The sequence below is a fragment of the Artibeus jamaicensis genome, unplaced genomic scaffold, assembly GCF_021234435.1.
Source record: "Artibeus jamaicensis isolate MK-2021 breed Jamaican fruit bat unplaced genomic scaffold, CSHL_Jam_final contig_3214, whole genome shotgun sequence".
In the NCBI taxonomy this organism is placed as follows: domain Eukaryota; kingdom Metazoa; phylum Chordata; class Mammalia; order Chiroptera; family Phyllostomidae; genus Artibeus; species Artibeus jamaicensis.
This window is the reverse complement of record NW_026521760.1, coordinates 2296434-2323086: the sequence shown is the minus strand read 5'-3', so window position 1 is coordinate 2323086 and position 26653 is coordinate 2296434. Positions and strand designations below refer to the sequence as shown.

The 26653-nt window shown below is 35.4% G+C and overlaps 1 protein-coding gene across 1 annotated transcript in view; it reads left to right on the top strand.

Annotated features, from left to right (window-relative positions):
- ELL2 (elongation factor for RNA polymerase II 2) overlaps positions 1-26653 on the top strand; it is a 78820-nt gene that overhangs the window by 13211 nt on the left and 38956 nt on the right. Inside the window, exon 2 of the mRNA XM_037153834.2 lies at positions 4234-4281. Within this exon, the coding sequence (XP_037009729.2) occupies positions 4234-4281 (48 nt within the window). The remainder of the gene's footprint in view (positions 1-4233; positions 4282-26653) is intronic.

The following is a 26653-nucleotide window of genomic DNA, read 5'->3' as shown; positions in this document are numbered from 1 at the left end:
GTGGCAGCAGTGCTTTTGTTTGGCCTGAAAAAGATTTAACTTTAAAAATTTGAATCCCTTCTAGGTTGGACATTCGTTCTCTAGGTGTTCGCCACTCTTTGGTGCTTTACACCCTGTCTCTCACATTTTACCTGCCTCATGTCATTAAACACATTGAGTCTTTCATTCCTAATATATCCAAAGGAAGGCCTAGCCAAGGAAATGAATCTTAAACTTGAATGTTAAGTGAGTGATTATCATGGATTGCCAAAATATGTTTGGGAAGGTATGCCAGTTTGGAGGAAGTGGAAGATTAAATTAGTCCTGTAGATGGTGGGTCTGTTTTCTCTGTGGAGGAGTTTGCTTTGCTTTGAGGAAACCACTGCAGGCTGTGTAACTTGCTCAGAGTGTTGTCTGAGAGAGCTTCTGCTAGCTATTTGAAAGATGGGCAACATTTGAAAGAACCGAAGGAAGGGAGGAAGGCCTTTATTTAGGTGCTTGGCAATAGGGGTCTGAACTTGGCCAAGGTTTGCAAAGTAGAGACTAAGAGCTTAATTTGAGAAAGTCTGGGGCTGACTGGCCTGAGATGGAGTCACCTTTGCTTCATTTTTCTTTGGCACCTGGTATTCACGCCTTCAGCACATTTTATCATTCTTCCTGGGGGAGTATCTGCTCTCCCCACCAACTCTTGTTTGCTCCAGACGAAGTCATATTAATCCAGGCCCTTATCACCAGATTACTTCTAAATAAAGCATCCCCTGGAATTGATCTCCAATCCCCCCAACTCCATCTTTCTTACACGTGACTGAAAGAGCTACTTTCCCTGGAATACTTTTTTCAGCAATTCACTTTCTTATTCCAAAAATTCGAAGAGCCTCCACTTGTTTATCATGACAAAGACCCTGCCTGAGAGGGTAATGGAGGAGATTAGAGCAGGATTATTTCACTGGGTGGTAAACCTTTTCAAATCCCAGAAGTCTGAAATTAAATTACTGTCCTATTGATTCTCTAGTGGATGCAAGCTAAAGTCGAAGACCAATTTTGAGCCCAAGGAAAGATTAGACAGGGATTTCCACATCCAATTCTGATTCTTTGTGTAGTGTTTCAAGTTTGAAAGAACTCCACGCAGAGACACTTGCCCTCTGCCCACATAGTACCCATTACTGTCTCCTTTCTTTTTTGCCCAGGTAGGGCACTTTCTCTCCCTGGAGTCTGTTTTTTCTAAATTGCTGCCCAAGATCCACCTATTCCACAAGACCTTTGGCTTTTCTGGTATCTCTTCTAACCCATACAATTCTCTCTCTCGAGAGTCCTTACTATACCTAATAAGTAGTAATAATACTACTTATTAATACTAACTTAATAAGTAGTATTAAAACAGTCTAGTATTTAATCATTCTCCAATGTTCCCCAACTAAAATTTGAACTCTCTCACATGAAGTAATAGGCTCCCACACTCTTGAATCTCCCATGCAGATGTGTGTGGAGCACTAGGTAAACAGGTAGAAGAAAAGCATGACAAAGGGGCAGGTGCTGGTGAGCATTAAGTATATTATCTCTGGATTCAGAATTGTGTGATTCTGGTGGCCTGCAGTTGACTAATAGAATACAGTGGGAGTTGGGGGAAAGAAGATTATAAATTAAATTCAAGGTTGTAAGCCTGGAGAACCAAAAAAAAAAAAAGAAGAAGAAGTACCCTTGACAAAAATGTAGGAAAGAGGTGCCAGTTTGGAGGGTGAGGTGGGGTGGTTTAATGTTCACCAGTTTCGCTGTCATTGAGAGTTTCTAATGCGTAATATTTTAGGCGTTGACTTATAAGTAGCAAGTTGTGGACAGATGCTAGTTGAGAAATAGAAAAGAGATGCAGAGTCATCACCAAGGTGAGCCTCCAGACAGGAGTGAATCTACAACACAAAGAGGCAAGAGAAGGGTATTAGCTTTTGAAATGAAAAACATGATCTAAGAGCTAGGGGGGCTGGTGTCTGTAAGTGTAAGGGAAGCAGCGATATCCATTAGACAAATGAGCAATTTAAAACTTGAGAAAAGTTAGCATTTGTTTGACTAGGAAGAACAGATGAACTTTAAATAGAGAATTTCAGATTCCAGTGGTGTGCTTGAAGACAACTTCTGAGTTGCAGGTAGTAAGGGAGGAAAGGATAACCAGCCTCAGAGATGTAGTTCACTGTGGTTTGAAGGGGGAGTCAGGAAGTGGGAGCGATGGGATGTTGTGAAAACTGGAGCCTGGACCTGTGCTACCCAAATTGTAGGGCCCCCTTAAGAGGAGAGGCTCCCCTGGGATTCTGCAGGCACATTGCCAGTACTTTAAGAAGTTTAGGTACGGAAGGTAGGTTCGGGTAGGTTTTTTCCGTGTAAGGAAATCCTAGCATTAATCTATATTCTATATTTTCTTAAAAGACCATGAGTAAGAATGAATCATTACTGAAAATTATTTTAAAATTCCAGTTATTACCTTTCTGTCTTCCCATTTTTTAAAACCCACTTCTCACACACCAAAGAATGAATTCATTAAGGCTAAAGTTAAATGATCATATTAGGGTGGTAAAACAAGATAATGGTTTCTATTATAATGTTTTGTCTGAGATGTTTATTTCTTTATATAAATAATAATAGAGTAGTTAATGCTACCGGGTGATTTTATATTCAGATGACCTATCTTTTAAGAATGCACCCTTTTCTTCTTTCTCTTTAGTTTATTTTAATCCCATTAATAAATTTTTAAATATGCAGAGAAGTTTTGGAGAGGAACCGAGAGTGGCAGGTAGTGTGCGTGCGGTGGCTGAAGGTGGGGCACCGGGTGCCTGCTCTGCATTTCATTACAGACCCAGACGCGACCTGGTGTTCGTGCATTGGCTTTGGATACAAGGGTGTAAAGAACAGTTTACAGGCTGATGTGTTATGGTTTGATGGTACCCAATCTGATTTTCCTGTGAATTTCTGTTCACGATTTGGAAAACCATACCCATGGAAAAACATACTGGTGACTTTAGATACAAGAAATCATTCCTGAGACTATGGTTGATATTTATAATTATACTTTCTAAAAAATATTAAAGCTATGAGAGCTCATAGTAAAACAAAGCATTTTTCTAAAATTATAGAACAATAGCAAGAATGGTTGATACTTATCATTATAGCTTTTTAAAAAATATTAAAGCTATGAGAGCTCATAATACAATGTATTATTCTAAAATTATATTCTCCTAGCAAGAATCTTGTGAGAAAATTGGTAACCTGTTTTACCCTTAACTAAAAAACCAATTTCAGGTGAAATGTGAGAAAACAGAAACCATAGTTAAGCCTCAGATACTTTAATTTTATATTTCTTTAATTTTATATTTATGCTATCCTGTTAGGGTTTCGCAAAGTTCCTCCAATGATCTGTCCTTCTCCCCACCTTTTTTTTCTCAGTTATAATCTTATTGAGTACATAGCGATTTGAAGTTAGGTATTCAAGAAGATTTTAACCTCAAGGATTTTGAGGGTTTTTTTGCGGGGAGGGGGGTGGTTTTGGTTTGGTTTTTTTGGTTTTTTCCTTTCACCATGATAAAATCCAGGTACGGTATAACTTTGTATTATCTTATTTTTAATTTTTTTCTTAAATTTATCATAAGTTTATGTAGGTTTCTGTGATACAAGATCTGTATATTGTACTGTGAGCCCACCCAAAGTCAAGCCATCTTCTGTCTTTTTTTTTTTTTAAGATTTTATTTATTTATTTTTAGAGAGGAAGAGAAGGAGAGAAATATCAATGTATGGTTGCCCTCGTGAGTCCCCTGCTGGGAACTGGCCTGCAACCCAGGCATATACCCTGACTGGGAATCGAACTGTGATCGTGTGGTTCCCAGGCCCGCACTCAATACACTGAGCTACACCAGCCAGGGCTCTCTTCTGTCTTTTAAAAGCATATGAAGAAACTAAGTAAGAGTATTTTTTTCAATGTAAAATTGAATTAGTATACTAATCATATTTTTGCCAAATTATTGGTCATTTTCAAACACCAAATTAGCCACACTGCTGAAAGATATCTTTGATTGTATGATTCAGAGAATGTCAACAGTCCAATACTGTTCATCAAGGCATCTTAATATAATAACATGTGAACCTAAGTATATAATGAAAAGGTAGTTTTACAGTATAGCACTGATCAAATGTACAGATTTAAAGTTTAAACATTTAATTCTGTGTCACAGTAATCAAGTTTGACCTGTTTGTTTCTTATGTTTCTGTTAACAGAATTTAATCCGTTTTCGACCTTCAATTCAGTTCCAAGGGCTCCAAGGGGTGAGTACTCACTGATTTAACAAGAAGATCTGTTATTCTCATGCACTATTATACTTAATTTTTAAAATTTGTTTTTATCCGTGCCCCTTAATGTAATCACTCATATTTTATGAACTTTCTGACCAAATATAAATTTCTGATAACTTTAAGACCCTTGAATTATCTTCTTTTCTTGATTTATTTTAAATAATAATATAGGTATACTTACTGACAGTAGTTTGTTTCAAATTATGCGTAATTTTACTTTTTAACCCTTTTACTGAAGTGTAGCATGCAACAAAGTATTATAAGAATGTTTTGTTTACCACAGTTAAGTCATAAGGAATTATTAATTTCAGGCAAGTTCTGATTATGTGATTGTTGTTTTAATAGCAACTATTTAATTTTTTTTGATTGTACATACTAGAAAATGAAATGTGTAAATAGAAAATTGAGTTTTTCCAGTATACACAATAAACAAAGGGTTCTATTTTATTGCTACATTTAAAAAAATAAGAAACTCCTAATCAAATGCACCTATGAATTTTGTGTTTATAATACAGGACAAACTTCCCAGTAGTGTCAATATTATTTAATTATTATTATTAATATTTAATATTAATAAATAGACTTAGTCATTCTTTCACCTAAATTAATAATGCATTTCTGAATTTGTCTCTATACTGGCTGTAGTATGGAGAGTTAGAACATCGTAAATAGATTTTAGAGCTGTAGAGAAAAGGCAAGTTGGGGGCAGATTATATTTCTGCCTACTATAAATTTACATACTTGTGACTTTTTATCATGTTACAAAATGTAAAAATTCTATGCAAATAAATAAAATATTTCAAGAGTCAAGAGATTAATTATGCCATTCAACACCAACTAGGAGTACTTTTAAATCTGTGCAATGCTAAATTGAAGATGTTTGTGTGTGGATGTCAGAGCTTTTCTACATGATAGTTTTAAAAGGAAGTCCTTTTCTTCCTCCTCCACTTACTGAGTGTTCACGAAGGGGATCCTAATTGGAACAAGGTATCCTGAATTTTATTTTACAGCTTTTTAGGTAGTCTTTAGCTCTTGCTGATTCTACTTTGGAGGTGCTAGTTTCGGTTGTTTACCTAAGGCTTCTTGAGTTTTCTGGAAAAATTTAATGGCATTAGTAATGTCTGAAGGAATGTTCCAGAGGCAGGCTTGAGTCCATGTGCCCAGACTACTCCATGGATTCAGTAAAGGGCTATGTTGACGTGAGAAACGTCCAAACCTGTAAGAATTTTTATGAGTTTATTTGAGCCAAAAAGATTGAGAAAATGCTCCAGAAAATGACTGTTTTCACATTTATTTATATATCAGAATCAAAGGGGAAGATTTAGAAAGGGGTTATATGAAATCCACTGGTGGTAGATTAGGGAGGCAGGAGAAAGCACAGGCAGGAAACCTGTAACTGGATAAAAGGTAAAACAAATGGACATTTCTTTTACATCGGTTAGTCCGAGGCAGTTACCAGTTAACAATTAACATGATAACAATAACAATGAGAGGCTCTGTGGTCTGCTGCTCAGGTGGGAGATTGTGCCCTGACGGGTCTGGAAAGTGGAAATTATTGGCAGATGCAAAAAGACAATAGACTGGCTCAGTGAATGTAAAGACTGACCTTTGTCAAGAAAGATGTGGCTTAGGACATGACTATACACCGTAATGTGCTTTTAGGTAGAAAGTGTTTATTCACACCTTCCTGTGTGGTTACTTTAGGTCTCAGAGGTTTTAAGGCCCAAGTGCAGGCCTCTTCTGTGTTTGTCAGGGTAGCATGTGGCCCATTTTTCATCTAGAGTTTTCAGGGAGGAGAGGGCACGACCAAGGAGGGAAAACTAAGGCTTGAACTGCTTTCCCCTGACCAGCAGCTGTCACTTTGTTTGGGGTCTGCTTCTTCCCTTGATTCCCTCTCCCAGTTGGGATGTGGAGGCCGGGAAAATGCAAGTGAAGACCGTTTTCTTAGGGCTACCAGGTTAAACGAATAATGAGGAACTGACATGTACAGGCTTCCAAACTCTTGATTTCTGCAGAATGCAGCTTTTATCAGTGTTAAGGAATATGATTTTCTCTGGCATATCTGTTGCCCCTAGGCACCATTTCAAAGCAGGCAGTTTGTATTTGAAACTTTGGACACCCTTTTTTGAAGCCTCCTACCTCCTTCCCCCAAGCTTCTCTCTCTCCTGTGTCCCAGCTTCCCTGGTTTATCTCTGCGAGCTCCATTGTCCTTTCCTACTCCGTCCTCTTCTGAATATAGTTCACTGGTAAAAGTAACTTGGATATAAATGATAGGTTTAAATCTTAATGGGTGTTTGAATTTAATGAATAAGCCTTTTCACCCAAAATGAATGGTTATTGAATTGGTAGAGCAGAAGGTGGAGAGGTGGCGGGGAGGAAGCTGCAGACTGACAACTTCGGGATACCTGGCCCTACCTTGTTCACTCTGGGTTCTGTCTCCTTGACCCCCTCCACCCCGACTGCTGTCCCCTTTTTATTATTCAACTGGGAACAAAATATATGGACTCAGCATTGTTTCAGAGCCTGCAGCTGCATTCCATCCTCCCCTCCCCCCTCCCTTTGCCCAGCTTTCACCAGCCCTTTGGGACTTAGTAAAAACAAAGAGTCATTACAGGGGAAAGAGTGGGTTGGCACAGCCCACAGGGAATACACAGGGCCACAAATGTGAGGGTCTTCTGTACAGTGCTCCTCTGTTTTTCTAGAGAGGCATGATAATTTAACGTTGCCTGTGCTGATTGCTTTAGAAACCCTTAAGTATACTTAAACAGTTTTCCTATGTGGAAATGTTTAGGACTTTAAAATGAAAGGTTTAAATTTAGATTTCCCACAAAATACACTTTTTCTTAATGAGAAATTTTAGTTGTCTTTTAATACCATGTTTCAGAAACTTTGAAAGTTTTCCTAGAAAGGATTTGGCAAATCTAACAAATTTACAGTTTTTTCATTGAATGTGATTAAAAATATACAACTATCATGATAATGTCGTATGATGGCATATTTGAGGCATAGAAGTATTGTTAAAATATCATTTTAAAAGTGAACATTTAGTGTTAAAAATATATCCGGTTTCCCTGATGCTGAGTCCTGCGTGGTTGTGCTGTTCCTTGTTACTTATTACAGAAATTTTCCCCCTCAGTCATGTCTTTAGGAGGTCAGAATTTGGGTCTTGGCAGGTTAACTTTTAAGGATATTTACTTTTGTGCCTGAATATGTTCTCTTAGGTTGAAATTTTCTTCTAAATAAATGTAGACTGTAAAATTAAACAAATTATAGTGGTATGCTGTTAAAGAGTAAAAATTCTGAGAATCATTGATAACCTGGATTTTTATCATTGCAGTTGGGCAGGAGTTTTATAACATAAAAACTGTAAATTATGTCTTTGAAAATTCATCTTACCCCTTTCCTTTAAGGAAGGGGTGCTCAGTAAATTGGAATGTCATTGAAGGCATTTTATGGATTCAGAAAAAGGAAGAAATGCCTGTAGGAATAGTTGATTGTGATTTGTGGACTCATGAATATCAGGAGCTACACCCACAAATCAGCCAAAAATGCCTTAATCGATTTCTCTGAAGAGTATAGATCAACTAATTATCCATACCTATGATGCTCATTAACTAAAGGTTTGGCTAAGAATATACATTTCTATAGACCATTTTAATTGAACAGAAGAGGTATCTGGTAAGATTCACATGAGCTACAGTATTAAAGTGTTCAAGTTACAACATTCAGAGGTGTGTATGGGTATAATGCACCCAGTTTCCAAAAGGTGCGTCTTTATTGTCAGGTAAACTTTATGCAAATCAAAATAGTTAGCACTTATATTCTAACTGAAATATACTGAAAATGTGGCAAGTGAAATATATCCCCCAAAGTGTGTTACAGTGCAGTTTAAAAATGAAACTCTGTATTTTTATGTTCATTGAAAGTTTATTGTCTAAAGACACAGATGATGGAGGCAGACCTGTAACTACACTCTGGACCTCCATACTGCCAGGACAAAGTTCTCCCCCCTATGGCTGCACAGCTTCAAAAGGAGAGGTGCTGGAAGCAAGTTAACTCACTATTTTAAAGTAATGGCAGTTATAACTGATGCAAAACTACTAACATAATTATTTTTCATAATAAATTATAACCAGTGGATGTGCTAATAGTTTTATTGTTCTGCCTGTTCCTTATTTATTGCACATTTTTTCAGTGCCTTACCAGTGCCATGTACTTTGCTCAGTGTTTGCTGTGCAGATATAGTGGGATGGGTGAGACATGGGCTCCACCCCCAGTGCACCTAGTGTGACAAACAAACATACGCACACTAATATGCAGAAAAAATTAATAACGTAAAGCTTATCCAGAACCCTCCACTGGGAACTTCTGTAGCAGGGGTGTCAAACTCATTTTCACCAGGAGCCACCCCAGCCTCACAGTTGCCTTCAAAGGGCCCAGATAATTTCAGGACTGTACAAATGTAACTACTCTTTAACTGTTAAGGAGTTGAAATTACATTCAGCCCTTTGAAGGCAACCACGAGGCTGATGTGGCCGACCCCCAGTGAAAACGAGTCTGATGCCCCTGTTCTATAGAAATAGGACTGTCAGGAACAAGGCTTATGTGTATATTTCCAATGCATAAGAATCAGCATTTTAAACAAAGGTTTCAGTGGATGCAAAATATTATGGTCTAGCAGTAGGTATGTAAAATTACAAAAGGCCTATTAAAATCCTTGTAAACACACATACACAAAAAGGCAGATCTGTGGTATGTTTATAATTCGTATAAAATCTGAAGTGGCAAGGTTTTTTTTTACAGGAAATAAGGGCTACATCTGCAGAATGGACTTACCCGCCGCCTCAGGGACTCCTCTTTAGGGAGCGATTGCTCCAGGGCAATGAGGAATAGTGTTAACTTTGTCACAGTAAATGGAATTCCAGACCCCCGTATTAACTTAATATTTGTTATGAGAATGTTGTCCCAAAATTCTAATTTAATTGTTCACTTCAGACTCAGCAATCCCAGAAGCTTCAGAAAATAGAAGTTAGTTTTGCATTCATAATTTAGAAATTATTTTTAAGAAAAGGACTGAAAATAGAAAATAATTCCTATAAGTACCATGTAGTGTACCTATAAAATAGCGAGCCATACACACTTTTCCAAGAATAAACAAGGAATAGCCAACCTAAGAAGTTTTAAATGTGTATCTTTCTAAAAGGCGCAGTCACCTAAAGATTTAATCAGCATTTAACCACTAACTTTAAAGGTTTGAATAGTGCTATAAAACTCCTGCAGTAGAGTCATTAACTCTAAAGAACAGAGGTTGGATTTTTCTTCTCTTCCTTTTTTATTTTTTTAACTTCCAAACTTAGCAACACATTTTCAATTTCTTTGTTTATTTTCCTTTGGTAGGCCTGAAAAACTAAATTATACAGTATTTGAAATTAGTAGGCAATTTCAGCCCACTGTACATGCTTCCTGCAGCTCCCCTTCTCTAACCTACTCGATACCTGGGAAGCAAAGATAACTTTCCGTTTGAAACAGCAGCAGGGATAAAAATAAATCCCCAACACTGCCATTCCTTCTCAGATAATCTGCCCGCACTCTGACTGGTCCCCCTGCTCCTTTTGGTTTGGCTAGTCCACTAGTTTTGCCAACAGTTGTGTTTAGTCAGTGTGATCAAAGGCTGCTGACTAACAGCTACCTTCATACACCATGCTCTGAGTGTAATTAATACTAGAAGGATGTTAAAATTATATCCTTTTGTAATGGAAGTTCTGTTTTAATATTTTAAATACATATTAACAATGGCTGCCATGTGTAAATAACATTTTAATATTTGCATTGCATTATAACTCTAACCACATGTTAATTTATTAAGGCATTAATATAACAGTAAATTATCTCATTTGAAAGAAATAGTTAACCTTGATAGATATCAAAGATTCTTTTATATATAATTTTATGTATAAAATATAATATATAACGTACAATTATACATGTATGTGTAAAACCTCATATTTGTTCAGGGGAATGGGCTGACATTCTGGAAACTCATATTATCTCAAACAGTAATTGAATCATAGTTTGAAGCTATTGTAAATTGACCAACTTCTCTATTTTATGTTGTCACATTCCTCTGCCTTCCTTTTCTTTCTGGATAAGAACTAGCTGCAGGGTTTCTCAGTAAGGAGAGCAGGGAGCTAAATTCACCATCCATGTGTATCTTCACGTCTCAACCAGGTCCTACTATAAGCACCAGTGACATAAAGGTGACCCAGTCCACCCCTGCCTTGGAAGAGCGCAAGACAGTGGAGGGGAGGAGGGTGACGTGTGTTTGTGGGATCTATGGAGACTCAAAGTTCTCATTGACCACAGCCTCACACAGGCTCCAGTGTGGGCTACAGCAGATGAAGCCTCTCAAAACATGATCAGAAACAGGAGTTGAAGGTGAAGCCATCCTGCTCTGCCCTTCACCAAATTGTAGTCACTTTGGAAAGCAGCATCTAGAACTGTTATTGAAATCTGCAGCTGCCACAAATACCATAACTTGCATTCTTAGCAGTGAGTTAAGCTTACTATCTTCATTCACTAAGCATTTTTGAATGCTCACTGTGTACCAGGCACCACGGTAGACAATGTATAGATAAGAAGTAAATAGGACCTTGAAATACCAGCTCTTATTTCTAACTAATACCACCTGCTTATCAATAAAACCTGCTACTGATAGCTTTGATTTTTTTGTTTCCCACCTGAAACTGAAACTTGTAAAGTTGAGTCATATGTCATAGACATTGTCATTTTAGTAGCACTAATTTAAGCTTGCAAAATAATAATCTTTTTATCATTCTAAACACCTGTGGTTTTTATAGCTCAACCAGCCCTAAATTTGAATTGTGAGCATTATTTAAATACCTTTTGACCTCTTACTATGTGTAAGGCCATATCTCAGGCACACAAGATGAGTTTAAGTTAAAATTTAAAGCAGGAAAAAGAATTTAGTAGAATAAATATATCCAAGCCCAAGATCTTATTTCAAACAATATTTAACATATATCCTATGTGCTATTGATTTTAAGGTGTGTGTTCTTTTAATATTTTATTTATTTATTTTTAGAGAGATGGTAAAGAAAGGAGAAAGAGGGAGAGAAAAATCAATGTGTGGTTGCCTCTCACGCACCCTCTACTGGGTTTCAACTCAAGCTGAAACCCATGCATGTGCCCAACTGGGAATCAAACCAGCAACCCTTTGGTTCACAGGCCAGTGCTCAATCCACTGAACCACACCAGCCAGGGCTTGTGTTTTATTTTTAACATTGAATGTCTTTGGAATTGGAATACATATTATTAATGGCATCTTAGTATTGTGTCATAGCTTGTCAGCATTTTATATTATGCAGTGGTATATAAGTCATGAATAGTTTTACAATTGTTGGCATCTTAGACTCAATAAAATACAGCAATGCAGTGGAATTAGAGAGATTCTGTATTCTGCAATAAGATTTTATCTAAATAGAATCTCTTCAAAGGCTTTATTTCCCAATCCCCCTCCTTTCCCTGCTTGGCCAGCCTGCTCCTTAGCCTACTATGTTAAATAATCTAGAGAATTTATAGGGAAGATTTGTTTTTATAACCATTCTTGAATTGTGATTTAAACTGGAAGGAGCAAGAATACAGTATTGAAATGTTCTCAAATTTGTTTTTAGGCTAAAAACCTAAACTTACAAAAGTAACTTGTTTTGAAAACAAGTTTAGAAGAAAGTTACCTACTTAAAAAACTTGAAAAGCCCAGTCTTGCTTTGAGGCTAATGAATGTGCTCTTATCAAGCTAAGAATTTCTGAATCTCTCTAATTAGTCTTATAATTAATACTGTATTTAGCCTAAATGCATAATTAATTTTATTATTTTATATATAGATTTCAATCATTTTGTAGTAATTGCAGCTAAAACTTAGTAAATATTATATAATAACAACCATTTACTAAGCACTTTAAATGTTATTCTCATTTAATCCTCACAGGAATGCTATAAAACAGATACTCTCATTTTGCTGATTTTCAAACTATGGTGCTCAAGTTAAATTACTGTTGCAGCTCGCACAATGAGTGAAGGAGCCTACACTCAAATCTAAGCACCTGATTCCAGAGCTTGTTCTCCTCACTGTACTGACCCACCTGCCTATAGGAAATGTTCAATGAGCATTTTATTCATTTTTACATTCACACAAACATTTGTTTAGCACCTCCTCAACTAGCAAGGGGAAGAGTGAAGATCAGGAAGGTCTTAGAGAAGAGGTAATGTTTGAGCTGAGGTTTGAAGGACTACCAGGGATTGGCAGATCAAAGAAGGAGGAAAATGCTTTTCAGGCTAATAGTTCAGCATGAGCAAAGTGGTAAACAGGTGCAGCAAATACTCCCACCTTCTTAAGGAATTTGAATTACATCTTAGAGATCAGTGCTTCTCATCTACAAAAGCTGCCTGAGGGTCTGTGATGAGGTCTAGAAATCTGGACTTCAAAACTTTTCCACTAGGTTTTCTCATGATAGCTGGGTTTGCTGTGATAAAGAAGATGGTAAGAATATATGTGTAGGTGTGTGTACATTCTCTTCTCGGGAGAAGGTTTATAACTTGCATCATTTTCTGAAAGGGACCTCTGAACTCCCTAAAAGGAGAAAACTACTTGCAGTAGATACCTTGAAACACATTAAGAAACAATTCACAATAAGAAAAAAATTTTACATTGAGACTCTTCACACATCCAGGTATGCACATTCACATAGGTGAAACAAGAGTTTCACAGCACAAAATTTATCCTTCATCGGTGTACTCTAATATTTTCTATTCTGTTTTATTTTAAAAGAATCCTGGTCACAGTCCACTAAGTTAATGTCATGGCTTTCCAGTGGGTGAGAAGCTATAGTTTAAAAAACACTGCAGGAGATTATCATCTATTTAAAAATATTTTTTTAGCCAGGAAGTCATGTGGTCAGATTTGCAATTTAACATGCTTAGCCAGTATCTACCTTGACTTAGTTATTCTTTATATATGGGAAGGAAGGAAAGGGAGGGGTCAGGAATGGCTCCATATATATGACAACGAGCATTTGATTGGATGGTGAAGCCATTATTCAAGATCTGAAGTAGATGAAAGAACAGATTGAGGCAGGAGACATGGGGTGTTTGGTTTGGGAAATGCTCTACAGGTGTTCAGATAATGCCGCACCTCATTCTATCGAGATGGAGCTGTCTAGAAGGCATGGGGATTTGGAACAAAACAGTTCAAAAAGCTACTCCAAAGGACATTTAAAAAAAACTATTTTTCGTTTATTTTTTAGAGAGGGGAAGGAAGAAATAGAGGGAGAGAAACATCAATGTGTGGCTACCTCTCACATGCCCCCCACCAGGGACCTGGCCTACAGCCCAGGCATGTGCCCTAACTGGGAATTCAACCAGCAACCCTTTGGTTTGCAGGCTTGCACTCAATCCACTGAGCTACATCAGCCAGGGCAGGATATTCAATAGAACCTAAGTTATATTTGAAAGTCACTAGTGAGGAGAAAAAGATACATATATTTTCAGATGGAATTCAGGTGTACAGCTTATTTAAGTGTTTTTTTTCAACTGTCAAGAATACTGGTTTATCTGTAAACACTTTTTTTTGAATGTTGGTAGTTTTATTTACTGATACTTAGGAAATTTGAAGCTCCTTTTGCCAGATTTTGTTCACACTAATTAATAACAATGGCAGGCTAATAGAGATAAACTGTGGCATATTGATGCCATGGAAAAAGTACACAATGAAAGTGATTCAGAGCTCTGTACAGCATGGCAGTGAAAACTCTAAGGGGGCAGAAAACTGTGTTTTTATGAAGTTTAATAATAGGCAAAAATCAAACAGACGTTGTGTAGGTATATACATATGTGATTAAATTATTAAAAACAAGGAATATAATTGGCAAAAATTAGAAAAGTTATGTTTGGTAGAGAAAGGCAAGCAGAAGGAATAGGAGAGGAGCAGATATATTATTGCTAATGTTCTATTTCTTAAGTTGTGCAGTGAGTTCACAGGTATTCATTTTGTCATCAAGCTTCCTAACTGTGAAGCTGTCTTTGTTTTGTGAAACAAACATTACATAAATTAAAGTCTGTTCTCATTATTATTAACTTTAAACATAATTTGTCATCTTCATGGATTAAGTGAGAAGAGCCAGAAAATATTTTAATAGATGTCAAAAGGACTTTTGATAAAAATTCAGTATTAAATCTGTATTAAAACTTTAGGTAAGTAGGTAATAGAAAGAAGAATTCTTCCTTACTGTGATGAAAAATATCTGTCAAACTAATAGCCAGTTACAACAGTAATGAGACAATAGAACTATTCTTGTTAATGTTAGCAATAGAATACACATGCCCACTATCACCTCTGTAGTTTAACATTGTTCTGAGAATGCTCAGTAGTGTCATGGAAAGGACATGAAAATAAAGGCTATGGATAATAGATAAGTGGGAGCAAATTTGCCAGTATCTGCAGGTAATCCAAGTACCCCAAGTTTAAAACTATAAAACCTTTAAAGATTTTCTTCAGTAAGGTGGTCAGTTCAGAAATCACTGTTTAAAAAAAATTACTGGCAGCCTAATAGTGGGGGATAGAGTGAAGATTGGTCTTTTTTAAAATAGTAGGGCCAGTGTGGCTCAGCTGGTTGGGCATCACCCTCTAAAATGAAAGGTTGCCCATTGGATTCCCATGCACATGCCTTGGTTGGAGTCAGAGCACATGCCTCCTTTGCAGGTTAGGTTGTGGGTTGGGTCCTGGGTCCTGGGCACATATAAAAGGCAACCAATTGGTGATTCTCTCTCACATCAATGTTTGTCTCCCTGCCTATCTCCTTCCCTTCCCTTCTCTCTAAAATCAGTAAGCATGTCCTCGGATAAGGACTAAATAAATAAATAAATATCGGGATGTTTGTAAACTAATGGGAATTTTATTTATACATAAAAATACATAATTTTGCACATTTTGACAATATTAATTCTTCCAGTCTATGAATATGGGATATCTTTTTATTTGTTTGTGTCTTCAATTTCTTTTCTTAATTTACTTTTCCTTTCTGTCTTCCTGACATATGAAGTGGCTAAATGGATTAAAAAACAAGACCCAGCCCTGGCTGGTGTAGCTCAGTGGATTGAGTGCAGGCCTGTGAAGCAAACAACCATGGTTCGAATCCCAGTCAGGCCACATGCCTAGGTTGCAGGCCAGTTTCCAAGAGGGGATACATGAGGGGCAACCATACGTTAATATTTCTCTCCCTCTCTCCTTCCCTTGCCCTCTAAAGATAAAGAAATAAAATCTTAAAAATAAATAAATGAAATAAAAAACAAGACCCAAATATATGCTGCCTATAAGAGACTCATGCAGATGTAAGAACACACAGAGACTGAAAGTGAATGGATGGAAAAGATATTCCATGAAAATGGGAACCAAAAAAAACTGTAGTAGCTATACTTAGAAAAATATAGACTTTAAAACAAAGACTGTAGTAAGAGAGAAAGAAGGGCATCGTGTAATAACAGGTGTCAATCCAACATGAAGATTTAACATTTGTAAATATTTACCCAATTTAGGAGCACCTAAGTATATACAGAAAATGTTAATATTCATAAAGGAGAAATAGATAGCAATACAGTAATAGTAAGGAGATTTTAATACCCCACTTAAATCAATGGCTAGATTATCCAGAAAGAAAATTAATAAAGAAACATCAGCTTTAAAGGACACATTAGACCAGTTGTACTTAACAGGTATTTATAGAACATTCCATTTCAAAGCAGCAGAATACACATTCTTTTCAAGTGCATTTGGAACATTTTCCAACACAGATTATGTGCTAGGCCACAGACAAGTCTGTAATAAATTTACGAAGATTGAAATCATGCTTAGCATCCTTTCCAACCGCAGTGGTATGAAACTAGAAATTAATCATATGAAGAAAAATGGAAAATTCACTAATTGGTGGTGGTTAAACAACATGCTACTGGACAACCAATTGGTCAAAGAGGAAATTAAAAGAGAATAAACAAATATTTTGAAACTAATGAAAATGTAAATATAATTTACATACCCATACCAAAATTTATGGGATTCAGCAGTTATACAAGAGAAGTTAATAGCAATAAATGCCTATGTGAAGAAATAAAAAACAAAACAAAAAACCAAAAAACACAAAACTCTATAGTAAACAGCCTAACTTTACACCTGGAGGAACTAAAAAACAAACAAAGCCCAAAATTAGTGGAAGGAAATAACAAAGCTTAGAGCAGAAATCAATGAAATAGGGACTAAAAAGGCAATAGAAAATATCAAAGAAACCAAGAGCTGGTTATTTTAAATAATAAAAAAAAGTGACAAATCATTAGCTAGACTCACCAAGAAAAAAAGAGAAGACACAAATCAAAAATAAAAGACATGTTACAACTGATATCACAGAAATGCAAAGCATTATAAAAGACTACTGTGAACAATTGTATGCTAACATATTGGACAAGCTAGAAGAAATGGATACATTTCTAGAATCATACAACCTACCAAGATTGAATCAGTAATCAGAAACCTCCTGACAAACAAAAGCCCACAGACAGATGGCTTCACTGGTGAATTCTACCAAACATCCAAAGATGAGTTTATACCAGTCCTTCTCATACCCTTTCAAAAAATATGACAGGAACTCCTTCAAACTCATTTTATGAGGCCAACATTATCCTACTAAAACTAGACATGCATACCACAAGAGAAGAAAATTACAGGCCAGTGTCCCTGATGAACATAGATGCAAAAGTCTTCAACAAAATATTAGCAAACCAAATTCAACAATACAGTAAAAGGATCGTACATCATAATCAAGTGGGATTTATTCCAGGGATGCAAAATATTTTTTAGCACCTGCAAAATAGTCAGTATGATAAACTATATGAACAAAATAAATGATGAAAATCATGTGATCATCTCAGGAGGTACAAAAAAGATATTTGACAAAATTCATCATTGATTTATAATAAAAATGCTCAACAGGGCATAGAGAGAACATTCCTCAACATTTAATGTATGACATCTCAGAGCCAACACTACACTCAACAGTGAAAAGCTGAAAGCCTTTTCTCTGAGATCAGGGACAAGACAGGGATACCCATTCTCGTCACTTTTATTCAACATAGTTTGGAAGTCCTAGCCAGAGCAGTCAGGCAAGAAAAAGAAAGAAAAGGCATCTAAAGTGAAAAGGAAGAATTAAAACTGTCACTATTTGAAGATGACATGATATTATATATAGAAAACCCTAAAGATGCCATTAAGAAAACTGTTAGTACTAATAAATGAATTTAGTAAGGATACAAAGTCAATGTACATCTGTTGTATTTCTTTATACTAATGATAAATTTTTTTAATTCTTTTTATAATTGTACCAAAAAAAAAACAACCTAGGAAATAAATTTAACCAAGGAGGGTGAATACCTGTATATCAATTAAAAATAAATACATAAATAAATATGTACACAAATATTAAACACACAGAAAATATGACATGGTGTATACAAAATGTTACAGATTGTGACTTACCTATATATGTTTAATATTATATATGTATATTTCTGTATTTACTATATATCTATATATTTCCTCATTATAATTACATAAAAGGAATTTTTTGAGAAGGACATTTAAATATATGAAGAATCCAGAAGAAAGGCTGACTATTCAAGGTTAAAAAACAGGTTGATAAAAATAAAGCAGGCAGGTTTTAAGAAGTTATCTAGAGCTAGACACTAGCTAAATATTTTGCTAGTCAACTACTTGATGAGTTGCTTTGTCATCTATCAGTGGAGAAACAAAATGTTCTCCCCATCTGTGATCTTTCTCCCAAGTGGAAGGAAGGGGCAGGCAGAAGTGCTGGCCTTATCATGGCCTGGAAGAAGAGGCCACTTTCCTAACAGTTGACATTTTGGAGCCAGGGGTGTTTCGAATTCCCCTGGGGATGGGTCAGGTCTAGAAAGGTCAGATTATGGAAATGAAAAGTAGTAGTCAGTTGGATTTTAAAAAATAAGGTTTTGGGGAGTTTCGGGTAATAAAACTCAGAATATATTAGAGCACTGATTAAGGAGAACTAAGTTGGACCTACAGGATTAGTGGACTAGTACTTCAGTAGGCATATAGTAAAAGGGCAGTCTGTTTTGATACTTAAAAACCTTGGAGTGCTTAATAATCACTCAGTTATGTTGGGGGTATCTTATTTAAGAGTGAGAATACAGGCATAGCCATATTGGTGAATATATTCTATTCTAATAATCAATACTAAGAAATTCTTTTTAATGACTAATCTAAATGCCTTTTAGTTTTCTCTTAATCTAATTTTGTTACTAATCCTTTAAAGTCAGTCCTCACACATTAAGAAGGAGGAAAGCTACTTAAGAATGTTTCACTTCTACTAAGCAATAAAGATGATGCTGACGTACTTCCACAGCTGTTTGAGAGTTTTGTATTTGACTATAAAGAAAAATCTTGTGCTAGGGATGTTTGGGTTTTTTGTTTTGTTTTGTTTTTTTAAGGAAGATAGTGTTCTGTTCTATCCTCAGAGAACTCGAATAAGGAATTATGAGTTAGGTTTAATTTTGAATAGTCTTACAGTATTTCACAATTTCTAAGTCTGTAAAAAATATGATTAAATAAACACTTGTTTATTTAGTTGATTAAAGTTGATTAAGTCAAAGAGCAAATGTCATAATGAAAACTTAAATTCTAATTATTTTTAAAGCAGAATTTACTAGTTTTCTGATGGAAAAACAAATGCATGTTTGAGAATTGTAAAAGTACATTCAAAGATAAAGATGAATATTAAAAGCCCCTAACAGTGAAAACCAGTTAGTGTTGGATTTCTTCTAGTCTTTTTTTTTTTTCATATTCACACATACCTCTAAAAAGTTGCATTCACATTGTATTTACTGCTCTTTATATCCTGATTTTCTATTTAATATATATCATGAAAATTTTCCCAAGTCATTAAGTAATAAAAATAATTTTAAATACCTACCTAACAATTCATTTTCCAGGTGCACTGGCATTCCCATTACCTGTGACTTATATAGTGTCTGCATTAGCAGTGATGGTGTGATGAACGTTCTTGTGAATAACTCTTTACTTCCATTTCTAATGTTTTCTTTAGGCTAGCTTCCTAGATGTGACATTACTAGGAGAAAAGTAGGGATGCTTTTAAAGTTACTGATAACTGTCTCCCGGTTGCCCCTTCCACTGCCCCTCCACCCCCAGAAAGCTGCTGCTGGTATTCCCACAGCTGTTTTTAAGTGCCTGTCAGGAGGTGTTTGCTCTGACCGATTTGAATACATGTTTAAATGTCAAAATTAAGCATTTTATAATGTTTAAAAACTGACAGCATGTTTTGCTTGATAATATCTGGCATGGATAAAATATTACAATATGAAGTATCACCAAATATTTTGCTGTCTTCATCTGAGAATGCTAGGAGTGATTTTGAGTTTTTAATTTCTTTATTTGTTTCTTCCAAAATAGTGGGGAGAAGTTTTTATTTTAGTAATGCATAGACTTTCTTTGAAATAATTCGTCTATTTTTCTAAGTTTTTAAAATTAAAAAAGTTTTTTCTAATTGAATTAGAAAAAGCTCTATTAGAAATTGTTTTCTAATTTTAGAAATTTTAGAATTTATAAAATTCTATTTCTCTAACTTTTTACATATCTTGCTATTTTGTCATTCCATTTCTCTTTACCATTATTTATGGTCTTAATTCAGTGCTTTCAACTTTCCACCCTCATAGATGCCTGTATTTCTTAAAAGAATACTACAAACTTCTCATGAAGCCTAGTAATAGGGATGATGTTTTTATGGGGCAATGAAGTGAAGTTATTGGCAACAGGAAAAATGTTTTGCTACCTCATAAAGCTTCATTGTTCTAGAGGAGCCCTGGTGCATGTGAATCTGCCTTCTAGTAGAATTAAATAACCATCTAAAAGATAATCAAGCAAATGCTTTGTGATAAATGAATGATCCAAATGCAGTAGCCTAGCTATCTAAATGCAAATCATTGCTCTTTCCTTGCCAACATATTTCTTTCTCTATTTGAAGACATGGCTTTACCAAAGCTGGATGGAGCATACTATTCTTAAAAGTGAAATCTCTTTAGTTCTGTATTTATTACAGTCATAGAGCAGTTGATCTAAGAGACTTCACAGGCCCTCTTATTTATATCAGATTAGCCAATTCTCTTAGAAATGAAAACTGCTGTATTTTTTAAAATTACAGTTGACATTTAGTATTATTTAATATTTGTTTCAGGTATACAGCATAGTGGTTAGATAATTGTATAATTTATGAAGTGATCCCCCTGATAAGTGGGATCTTATACCCACTTATCAGGAGGTATCTTTCATACCCACCTGGCACCATAAATAATTATTATAGCATTATTGACTATATTCCCTATGTTGTCCTTTACATCTCTCAACTATTTGTAATTACCAATTTATATTTCTTGATCCCCTCACCTTTGTCACACCGCCCCCCTCACCTCCCTCCCATCTAGCAACCCTCAGTTGGTTCTCTGTATCTAGGAGTCTGTTTCTGTCTTGCTTGTTAGTTTATTTTGTTCTTTAGATTCCACATATAAGTGAAATCATATGGTATTTGTCTTTCTCTCTGACTTATTTAACTTAGCATAATACCCTCTTGGTACATCCATGTTGTTTCAAATGGTAACATTTCTTTTTTTTTTTTACGGATGAGTAGTATTCCATTGTTTATATGTACCACAACTTTATTGTCTGTCTATTGATGGGCACTTGGGCTGCATCCATATCTTGGCTATTTTAAATAACACTGCAGTGAACATAGGGATGCATATATCTTTTTGAATTTGTGTTTCATATTTGTTTGGATATATTCCTAGGTGAAATTGCAGGGTCATAAAGTAGTTCTATTTTTAAATTTTTGAGGAACTTCCACACTCTTTTCTACAGTGGCTGCATCAATTTGCAATCTCATCAACAGTACAGGAGGCTTCCCTTTTCTCCACATTCTTGCCAACAGTTGTTGTTTATTTATTGATAATAGACATTCTGACAGGTGTGAAGTGATATCTAATTGGAGTTTTAATTTGTGTTTCTCTGATGACTCCTGACATTGAACATCTTTTCATATGTCTGTTGGTAATCTGTATGCCTTCTTTGGAGAAGTGTCCACTCAGGTCCTCTGCCCATTTTTAAATGGATTGTTTGGGTCTTTCGGCTTTGTTGTGTTGGTGGTGGTGGTGGTGTTGAGTTGTATGAGTTCTTTGTAAGTTTTGCATATTAACCCCTTATCAGATATATGATTGGCAAATATGTTCTCCCATTTAATAGGTTGTCTTTTTGTTTTGTTGATGGTTCCCTTTGCTGTGCAAAAACTTTTTTAGCATAATATAGTGCTGTTTGCTTACTTTTGTTTCCCTTGCCAAAAGAAATATATTTTAAAAAAATACTACTAAGAGCAGTGTCAGAGTGTTTACTGCCTGTGCTTTCTCTTGGGAGTTTTATGGTTTGGGGTCTTGCATTTAAGTTTTTAATCCATTTTGAGTTTAGTTTTCTATATAGTGTGAGAAAATGGTGTTGTTTTATTTATTTATTTTAAAAATATTATTAAATATTATTATCTGTTGACTTGTCTATCTATCTATAGAGAGACAGAGGAAGGCAGAGAAAGAGAGAGAAACATTGATTTGTTGTTCCATTATTTATGCATTCATTGGTTGCTTCTTGTATGTGCCCTGACCAGGGATCAACCTTGGCATATTGGGACAATGCTCTAGCCAACTGAGCTACCCAGCCAGGGCCCAGTTTTATTTTTCTGCATGTGTCTTTTCAGTTTTCTCTAGACTATTTATTGAATAGATTCTTTACCCTCTTGTATATTCTTATTTTCTTTGTCATGTATTGACTGTATAGGCATGGGTTTATTTCTGGGCTATCTGTTCCATAGATCTATGTGCCTGTTCTTATGCTAGTACCATGCTGATTTGATTGCTGTAGGTAGCCTTGTAGTATAGTTTCATATCAGGCAGCATAATAGCTCCAACTTTGTTCTTTTTTCTCAAGATTGCTGTGATTGTTAAGTCTTTTGTGGTTCCATATGAATTTTAGAATTATTGGCTCTAGTTCTGTGAAAAATGGCATTGGTATTTTGATAAAGATTGCATTGAATCTATAGATTGCTTTGGGTAGTATGGACATTTTAGCAATGTTAATTCTTCCTATCCATGAACCTGGTATATGATTCTATTTATTTGTATTTTCTTCAATGTGTCATAATTTTTAGCAGGTCTTTTACTTCCTTGGTTAAATTTATTTCTAAGTATTTTTATGCAATTTAAGTGGGATTGTTTTCTTAACTTTGCTTTCTGATAATTCATTATTGGTATGTAAAAATGCAAATAACTTCTGATTATTAATTTTGTATCCTGCAACTTCACTGAATTCATTTATCAGTTCTGGTAGTTTTTTGGTGGACTCTTGAGGGTTCTCTCTGTATAATGTCATGTCATTTGCAAATAATGACATTTCTGTTCTTTCCTTTCCAATTTGAATGAGTTTTATACCTTTTTCTTATCTGATTGCTGTGACTAGGACTTCCAGTATTATGTTGAATAAAAGTGGTGGAAGAGAACAACCTTGTCTTCTTCTTGATCTTAAGGACACTTTTAGTCATTCCCCATTGAGCATGATGTTAGCTGTGGGTTATAATATATGTTCTTTATTATGTTGAGGTATGTTTCCTCTATTCCCATTTTGCTGGGAGTTTTCATCAAAAACAGGGATTGGGTTTTATCAAATGCTTTTCTGCACCTATTGATATGATCATATGATTTTTATCCATCATTTTGTTTATGCGGTATATCATGTTAATTGATTTAAGGATATTGGACCATACTTGTATCCCAGGAGTAAATCCCAGTTGTGGTATATGGTCTTTTTAATGTATTGCTGGATTCGATTTGCTAATATTTTATTGAGGATTTTTGCTTTTACGTTTATCAGGGATGGCCTAAAATTATAGGATGGCCTATAATGTCCTTTTTTTGTAATATCTTTGGCTGGTTTTGGAATCAGAGTAATGCTGGCCTTGTAAAATGAGCTTGAGAGCTTCTTCTCCTCTTGAATATTTTAAAATAGTTTGGGAAGGATTTTATATTAATTCTTCTTTGAATGTTTGGTAAAATTCAACTGTGAAGCCATCCGCTACAGGACTCTTATTTGTTGGAAGTTTTCTGATTACTCATTTGATTTTGTTGGTAGTAATCTGTTTGTTTAGGCTTTCTTTTTCTTGATTCAGTTTTGGAATATTGTATATTTCCAGGAATTTAACCATTATTTCCAGATTGTCCAATTTGTTGTCATACAATTGCTTGCAGTATTTTCTTATTATACTTTGTTAATTCTGAGGTGTCAGTTGTCACTTCTCTTTCATTTCTGATTTTGTTTATTTAGTTCCTTTCTCTTTTTTTCTTAATAAGTCTGGCTAAAGTTTTGTTAATCTTGTATATCTTTTCAAAGAACCTGATCATGGTTTCATTGACCTTTTGTGTTTTTGTAGACTATTTGCACTCTGATATTTATTTTCTTCTTTCTACTCACTTTGGACTTTGTTTGTTGTCCTTTTTCTAGTTCCTTCGGGTGTAAGGTTAGATTGTTTATTTGAGATTTGTCTTGCTTCCTAGGTAGGCCTGAATTGCTATGAATTTCCCTGTTATGGCTGCTTTTGTTGTGTTCCATAGACTTTGGGTTATTGTGTTTTCATTTTAATTTTTCTTAAGTTATCATGTAATTTCTTCCTTGATTTTATTGTTTAGGAGTATGTTTTTCAGTTTTCTCCTTGTAATTGATTTTAGTTTTATACCACTGTGAGCAAAGAAGATGCTTGGTATGATTTCAGTCTTCTTAAAGTTTTTGAGACTTGTTTTGTGGCCTAAAAGTGGCCTGAAGTTCCATGAGTACTTCAAAAGGATGTATATTTTGCTGCTTTGGAGTGAAATGCTCTAACTATATCAATTAAATCAGTCTGGTCTAATGTGTCATTTAAGGCCATTGTTTCTTTATTGATTTTCTGTTTGGAAGATCTATCCATTGTTGTTAATGGGGTATTAAATTCCCCTACTAAGACTATTACTGTCCATCCCCCCCATTTATATCCATCAACATTTGCTCCTATGTTGGGTGCATAAGTGTTTACAAGGGCTACATCCTCTTGTTGTATTGATTGCTTTATCATTATGTAATGTCCTTTTTCTCTTATTATAGTTTTGTTTTGAAGTCTGTTTTGACTTAAATAAGTATTGCTACCTCAGCTTTTGTCTTTTCAATTTTATTCCTTTTATTTCAGTCTGCATGTCTTTTAATTTGATGTGGATCTTTTGTAGACAGCATATTAATTGGTCTTTTTTTTCTTATTCATTCAGCTAGTCTATGTCTTCTTACTGAAGTGTTTAACCTTTCAAAGTGTTTATTGTTACATATGTAGTTACTGCCATTTTACTTACATTTATGTTACTTTATTTCTCTTCTTTTCTTAAAGAAGTCCATTTAACTCTCTTGTAATACTGGTTTGCTAGTGATGAACTCCTTTAGCTTTTTCTTGTCTGGGAATCAGTTTCTAATTCAGCTCTTGGTGCATTGGGCCTGTCAGTAGCGCTATATGTCTAAAGTCAGAAATAGTTTTACCTCCTTCATAGTCTTGAAGGAAATTAGCGAGTGAAAACTGAAAAGAAATAAATTTTATTAAATGGACCTTATCTCGGGAATATATTTTCAGGATAGATATTTGGAAAGATATTTATAAAAATTAAAACTATAGGTTTGACATGAGAAAAGAAACACAAACCTTAAAATATTGTTTGCACTTATGAATATGGAATGCTTTAGTCACAAAGTTGTGTTTCCCATGAGAACCTTTAATTCTATTTTCTTTGTTTCTTTGTTGTGCTGCTGCTAGTATCTGGGACTCTCTTGGGCTCTGAAGGCGCATTTTCTTTTTATGGACAGGGCACATGGGAAGCAGTGTTTGCTACCCTGCTAGAGGAGCAGCAGGCATCTGCAATTTTTCAGCCTTTCATAAACACCTTGTGACTTATTCATTCTCGTATCTTTTCTCTGTAAGTTTAGAACAATTAGAAATATTGCTAGTCTTTTGGTTGTTTTCCCATGTAGCTTCTTTGTAAATTTTGCCCTTGAAGGTTTCTAACCCCTTAATACCAAGGGCTCAGAATAAGCATTGTCAACTTTTGATTATCCACAGGGCACTTACTACCAGTCTTTTCCATTTGAAAATTACTTTAAAAATCAAACACATTATTATGTTTAGGAAGGCATGTGTGTGCTTGAATCAAACAGGCCAAAACCATAGTGTGAGTGCCCCAACATTGTCTTTCCATCGTCAGAGCAAACATTTTTGGACACATACTATGTGTCAGGTATTTTGCCAAGTACCTTAGATGGGTTATCTTTTTTAAAATCTGTTCTTTTATTATTGGGTTATAGTTGACATGTAACATTACCTTAGTTTCACATGGACAACATAATGATCTGATATTTGTATATATTGCAAATGATCTGTACGATAAGTCTAGTTAATAGTTAGCATCCATCACCATACAGGATTAGTGCTGATTCAGAGAATGACAGTGAGGTGAGTTACCTTTTAAACTTCACAACAACCAAAGGGATAATATCATTAACCGCATTGCACCGATGAGGAAATAGGGTTAAAGAGGTTAAGTTACTTGGCAAGCTAATAGGGATAGTAGGTTATGGAGCCGAACTCGGGAACCTGGGAAGTCGGCTCCAGAGGCCGAGGTCCAGCACCCTGGATGCACCATCTCTCTGCACCGCTCTCTTTTCCTCTACGTGTAAAGGTGTTCTCAGCCCACTGAAAGGACCCAGTTTGAACTGGAAGTACAAAGGGATCCAAAAATAAATATTTTTAAAAGCAAAGAGAATAAGGCAGCAGAACACCATTTCCTAACTTTGGCATCAAGTATTTGGTACTAGTTAGCATTAAAAAGGCACAAAAGAGTTCATATTTTGTGAAGTCTTTCATGTTTTTCCTTTAAGATGTGACTAAAATTTAATTAATAAAATTATATCCCGTGAATATTGTACATCTTGTTGCTATTTCTTTTTCCTTAGTGTAGAGCCTTGGTTTTGCATCTTCAGTCCCCGAGCCTGGGGATTTTGTGATGTTACCGTAGTGGCTGCCTTAGCGGTCCCAGTCACTTGCCCTCCCTTTCTTCAGCCAGAGCAGCTCTGACTTTGTT